Genomic DNA, 6,346 nt, shown 5'->3' with positions numbered 1-6,346 from the left:
TTCACTCTTGTCATGTTTCTGGGAAAAACTGTCGCTCCACGTCTGGATGGGTCAAAGGTCACCCAGTTGACGAGGGCAGTTGAAAACAACGTTTTCGTCCCATCAGAAGTAGCATCAGAAGTCCCAAAAATGTTCCTTCACATTCTCTATGCAGAGTTTGTTCCTCCGCTGCTTCATCCTTTACTTTTTATCAGTGAAGAAGATGTTGAAAATAAGTAGCAATCGAGCTACCAAGGAAATTAGCGATGGAACCAGAATAGCATGCTGCGGCTACTTATTAGCAAAGTCCTGCGAGCAATCAGTTCCTGAGATAATGCTTCCAAACTTTTTTGACATTTTGACTTTGCTTTGCCTCTGATTTTCTGGTAAAATTGTGGCCAGTGGAAGCGACACCGCCGCCTAGCCTAGCACAAACCTAGCATCTGAGCCTCTTCCTTTCTAGGATTTGAAATGAAGCTTTACCATCCCCTCAACTCCAGAGACATTGGACCATCTTTGTAGTCCATGAAGTCGTAGATGGACTACAATCCCCGTGTAATTCATTTATTTCTGAAACCGTCTAGGAAATTAAAAGTTCTCACTCATTTTGGAGAACGGTGTTTTTGTCATCATCCTGTTCCATGTCCTCCAGATCTGGGGTTTTTGACCGTTAATCATTCCTCAACCGTCATGGCGGCTGGCTGATGTTCCACCAAGCTGGAACCCTGGTCAGATATTAAGTCCCCTGCCGGTGGAGCGAAGACCGCGGGGAACCTGGACGAGAGCCGGAGAGCCTCACGATGACTTCCCTGCGGCAGGTGAATCCCTTGGTGAGGTCGATCCGGACCTTGACGGCGAGCATCACGCGGGACATGAGTCAGGTGAGGAGGTTCCACTTCGCCTGGATCTTGATGAGAATCGGCACAGGACTCGGACGAAGGTACCGTGGAGGTCGTTTTGGGGAAAAAGGTCGTGGAAAGCGTCTCCTGAAAACCGGTTGTTAGGCGCCAAAGACAAGAGTCGGAAGAGACACGAGTACAATTAATGGATCACGATTTTATTTTCTTACTTTATGGCTTGGACTGTTTCACTGGCACTTACCAGCCGTCTCCTGTAGGGGGCGCAGCACCGCTTCCAGGAGACACTGGACGTCAGCTCCGGGGATCCGCAGGGTGCAGGGCTCGTACCCATCACCTTTGTTCGGCAGGTGCGTTATTTTAAATCAACCGGTTTCCCTGTCGTGCTGCTCCCTGCCCCCCTTGTCTTGTGTCCCCTCAGGTGTTGGCGGTGTGTCTTTACCCTCAGCTGCTGCAGGACCCGCGGCTTCCCCCAGATGTTGGGCTGAGGGCCCGCCGCCTCCTGGCCGGCTGTGAAGGGGGAAGCGTGGGTTAGAGGCTTTTTGTCAGATATTTGTAGCGAAGGATCTCTGAGGGAGGGTGGTCTAATCAGTGACTCCTAGGCTCCTACTCCGAGTCCTCGGGCATACCGGTCATCAGGCGGAGCGTCGTCGAGTTCATCTCCAGACGAGACGGCGGAGTGCCTTCGTATATAGAGGACATCTTCATCTCCTGTGGCTCTCAGATCGGCCTGATGGTATGAAAACATTGTTCCCACATGTCCTTTTATGGCCGAGGAGCCGCCGCCCCCGGGTCAAGCCCTAGATCCCGATGGTATTTTTGGTCAGCTGATGATGAAGCTCCTGGCTAGTGGAGATGACGAAGTGCCGACCGGTGTGCTGACACCCCTGCCCTGCCCCCAAACCCTGCACATGTTGCTGGACATCACTGGGGTCACGGCGGTCCCCTACCAACTCAGAGAGGGCCTGGGATGGGCTGTGGAGCCGGAGGAGCTGGGGCGGGTTTTGGAGGCCGCTAGGGGACGCTGCCGACCTCGGGCCATTTACATCAGCAACCCCGGAAACCCCACAGGTGACGCTCTGCGGAATCTCAACGGGAGGTGGCTAGAAATGTCACACCCGTACCGACGCCCAGGTGTTGCTGTTCCGTCTCTGCAGGTCACGTCCAGGACAGGAAGTCCATCGAGGCGATTATTCGGTTCGCCGCGGCTCGGGGGTTGTTGCTGCTGGTTGACGAGGTGATGAACCTTTCAAAAGTGCTCAGCTCTCGTGAACTCTGACACCGATACCTTACGATGGACTCCCTGTGATTTCCAGGTCTACCAGGACAGCGTGCACGGACCGGGCATAGAGTTTGTCTCTTACAAGAGAGTCCTCTTTGAGATGGGCGAGGGGTTCTCCGAGAAGGTGGAGATGGTCTCCTTCCACTCCATGTCCAACTCTACGATAGGCGAGTGAGTTCCGTCTCGTTCCGTCTCGTTCCGTCTCGTTCTGTCTCCTAATGTTTGGGGGGCAGTGACAGAAGCAAGATCTTCCATCGCAAAACTGTATGCCCAAACTGTAGGCCTTGTTAAATCTCAGGAAATTGGTCACAGACCAGATGAATCAGAACATCGTCGGCGTATAAATGGAGAATGATACCATACATGTGCATCGCACCGCCAAGAGGGGATGCGTAAATGGGAAAAGGACGGGACCCGGTGCGGAACCTTGAGGTTCTCCGCTGACCCGACATGTTTCACCAACAGAACAGCCTGATCTGTATGCTTCAGATTCTTCATATTTGAAAAAACTACATGTACTAGTACTACAAGTAACAACGCACAATATAATACCCCAAAGTTTCCACACTACAGTAACACACTACTTCAGAAACCTGTAGCAAACTCAGGGCAACGGGTATTTTCACCAGCATCTGCCTTCTTTGTCCAGATGTGGTCTGAGGGCCGGATACATGGAGGCCGTCAACATGGACCCCCATGTGAAGCAGTGTTTGGACACCATGCTGTGCACCGATATCAGCACCCCTGTCATCGGGCAGCTCGCTCTGGACGTCATGGTGGACCCGCCCAGACCAGGAGACCCGTCCTTTGAGGCCTACACGCAGGTGATACCGTGAAGATCCTGTAAGAACCTGTCGGTGTTCTCGACTGGGTGTTTTCAATGTTATCATTGTTTTTGTTTTTGGAAGGAGGTCGCCCTCAGGCGGACCACGTTGTCCCAGAATGCTCGGCGGGCCCAGGAGGTCCTGGACAGTCTGCCGGGGATCAGCTGTCGTCCCACCGAGGGGGGAATTTACCTTTTCCCCCGTCTGCAGTTACCGGCTGAGATCCTGGAACAGGCTAAGGTGGGAACCGGAACATCTACGCCCGCGGCAGCGGCAATCACAGAGGGAGGCGGGGCTAAATGTTGGGTCAACGGCGCGATTAGCGTTAGCCGAGTTGTTTGTCGCAGGCCTACAGGACAACGAGTGTCAATCATCACGCGCTTTTTTCGCGTCACTTCCTGCGGTACCAGTCCAATGAGTATATGGACGACAAATGAAGAGCGTCTTGTAACTTTGAGGGGGGGGTTGGCTTCTGTGATGTCACTTCCTGTGTTTACTAACTTCAACACTCCCAACTCCTGTGAGTCTGAACATTTGTACTCCAGTCCCGCTGCCCTCTGCCATTCTCGCTGTGTAATGGCGGGTTAGCTAGGCTACACACACACGCACATACCTGAAAGTTGGTTGTTAGCCGCTACGCCATTAGCTTAGCATGAGTCTCCACGCTCCAGATCCAGGAGGTGGCTGCTGATGTGCTGTACTGCCGGAGGCTTCTGGAGGAGGAGGGGGTTCTGGTGGGAGCGGGATGTGAACACGGGGAGATACCTGGAAGATTCCATCTCAGGTAACCGATGGGGGGGTCAAAGGTCAGACGCTCCTCCTGCGGGTTTCTGTAAAAAAAACTCCCGTTTCCTTTTCTCAGGTTCTGCGTCCTCGTTCCCGCAGGAACCCTGGAGGAAGCTCTGACCCGCCTCGGGGCCTTTCAGAACCGTCTCCACCAACCTCGTTCTACCGGACCTACAAGACTGACTGACTGTAACTGATTACAGTTACTCCACTGGTAACCAATCACATGGATGGGACGGGAAAAAAATACTTAAATATTGTTACTTTATCCGTACACTAGCCGAGTAGAAGTACACACAATATCATATACTCCAGGAAGGATGTGGAAAAAAATAAATGAATACAAATTGAGGTGGATTGGACCGCTGTTGTTGCATCACATTCATTCGTTCATCCATCGCGTTGTTTAATCCGTCAATCACATTCAAACATTCACACACAAGGAACATCTCGTCTTCACTGGACCTGATGGGAGGAATACGGAGAACCTGGAGAACCCAGGGGGACAGGAAGTGGGGAAACAGGAAGTAGGAAGTGAAAACTGTAGACGTCAGCAGGAAGGGGCTACATGCACATATTTACACATATTTACACGTATTTCTTAATTGTTAAAATATAACGATACAAAAAATATGGTGTACTTCCACATTTTGGTCACTAGATGTCAGTGTTTGCAGGGGAAAGCCTCCAGAAGTGAAGGACAGACCCACTCACACACACACACGCACACACACACACACACACACGAACACACTCACACACACGACCCTTGACCCTTTTATTCTTTCTGAAAAAGTCACAGACATCCGAAGCCAAATCAGAAAAGTATATTATCGATATGTATTGATGACACTTTATTTATGTCTTTTGCTGTCGAAACATTATCATTTTTATTAATATTATTGTTATCATTTGATCCTATTTTAGGAATTTTTACTTTTTAAAAATTACATGATAGTGGTTTGAATGGTTTGAATACATGATTATTCCTTCTCTTCATATTTTACAAACATCACAATATTCCCATGATAGTACTTAGTTTTTATTTCTATTTAATTGTTACTTCAGTTTGATTTTTTCATTCCTATATTTATTTGTCTTTTCTCTTCCTTTTTTCTTTCTTTCATCTGTTTTTTCTCGCGGTCGCCATCGATAAACCACTGATGTTGTAATTGAATCAGGTGTCGTTAACTTTTAATTAAACAGAAACTTCTTCGGTCCAGTCCTCGCGTTCGTCTAACCTCCGCGTTGCCATGGTAACCCAACCTTTGTCCGGACGCCGCTTTCCATTTTTAATCCCCCCCCCGTCCAACACTGAACACACCCACACATACACACACACACAGATGCTTTTCACACATACACCTGACTTCTTTGGCCATCTGCCTGCACGCTCACACACACACACACACACACACACACACACACACACACTTACACACACACTGTTCTGCCACCCCCGCCTCCCTCGGCTGCTCTTCATCCTCCTGTTGCCTAAACAGCAAACTCACCTCTGAAAGAATCGCAAAACCATTTGTAATCAATCAGGTTTAATATTCATGCTCATCACGTGCACGTGCAAGACTTCCCGTTCCCCCGTTGACGCGTAAACAAAGTCCCACTGACTTGACCGCCCACCCTGGGACGAGCCGAGCGCCCCTGAATCCCTGGCGGGGATTTCACGCTCACCGTTGCCATGGAAACCCCATCCGAAGTAACCGCCGCGCCGCCTCCTCGGGGTCGTTTGACTTCGGTGACGTCTCAACTCCGGACCAGAATTTTTTTATTATTGTTTTTACAGTGTTCTACTGCAAAGTGTGCAACAACGCAGTACTCCGTCATTGCACTGAGTACTCGAGTACTTTTACGAGTACAGTTATGAGTTCTGTCCGCGTTCTCCAGCCCGGGATCTCACGAGGTTCTGCATCTTCCCCGCCGCAGTCCGAAACTAGCTGTTAGCTTCATGACACACTCTTAAGTGGATGTGAATGTCTCCACACTTGGCCCTGTGATTGACAGCCAGGAGGGTTAAGTCCCGCCTCTTGCTCCAGGTCTGGCTTTTGATTGGTTCCCGTTGGTGGGACCCAGTGAGCAGATCCAGAGTTACACATAATGAAGAAATGAGATTATGGATTTCAGGTTATTTGATTGGATATTTAGGGAATTCTTAAGCCCCGCCCCCCTGCCTGGTTCATCCAATGAGCTGCCTGGTGATCACCTGGCGTTTCCGTCTGACTCCGCCTTCTTTCATTCTTCCTTTCTCCCTCACTCATACCTTCCGATTAATTTCCTGAAACGTCTGTGTGTATCTTATTTTAGTCCAAGATGACCACACACACACACACACACACACAACAAGCCGCAGCTACTTCGGTGCACGAGATACAAACTACCTCTGCTCTTTTTTTCTCCCTCATATTTTCTGTAACCAGGCAACCGAGTGCGGACCATCCGCAGCTTGTTTTTTTTTTTTTTTTTTCTTTCTTTTTTTTTTTTTTTTTGTCTTTTCACACCGGGGCGTGCACATGCACAGCCTCGTGACAGCGCTGGTTGATTCCAACGGGAACGGAAGTGTTTTACCCTTTTTCAATTGAAATAGTCATTTTGTTAATGATTTT

General features: G+C 49.6%; 1 protein-coding gene across 1 annotated transcript; it reads left to right on the top strand.

Annotated features, from left to right (window-relative positions):
• Positions 1-890: 890 nt before the first annotated feature.
• On the top strand, positions 891-4,076 carry LOC147237126 (alanine aminotransferase 2-like). The gene is made up of 12 exons (XM_086165877.1): positions 891-919; positions 984-1,014; positions 1,097-1,186; positions 1,258-1,366; positions 1,439-1,572; positions 1,664-1,907; positions 1,994-2,073; positions 2,153-2,289; positions 2,768-2,942; positions 3,027-3,182; positions 3,614-3,726; positions 3,805-4,076. The coding sequence occupies exons 1-12, from the start codon at positions 891-893 to the stop codon at positions 3,923-3,925; spliced, it is 1,419 nt and encodes a 472-aa protein (XP_086022003.1). The 3' UTR covers positions 3,926-4,076.
• Positions 4,077-6,346: the final 2,270 nt, after the last annotated feature.

This window comes from Fistularia commersonii, chromosome 1, assembly GCF_037954325.1.
Source record: "Fistularia commersonii isolate RoL2024-O1a breed Wild chromosome 1, RoL_Fcom_v1.0, whole genome shotgun sequence".
Taxonomy (NCBI): Eukaryota; Metazoa; Chordata; class Actinopteri; order Syngnathiformes; family Fistulariidae; genus Fistularia; species Fistularia commersonii.
This window is presented reverse-complemented; position numbering and strand designations above follow the sequence as displayed.

Excerpts from the sequence above, each read along its gene's own strand:
- LOC147237126 (XM_086165877.1), top strand. The coding sequence starts at position 891 with ATGAGAATCGGCACAGGACTCGGACGAAG. Across the intron at positions 1,573-1,663 it reads GCTCTCAGATCGGCCTGATG|CTGATGATGAAGCTCCTGGC; the intron begins GTATGAAAACAT and ends ATTTTTGGTCAG. Across the intron at positions 2,290-2,767 it reads TCCAACTCTACGATAGGCGA|ATGTGGTCTGAGGGCCGGAT; the intron begins GTGAGTTCCGTC and ends TTCTTTGTCCAG.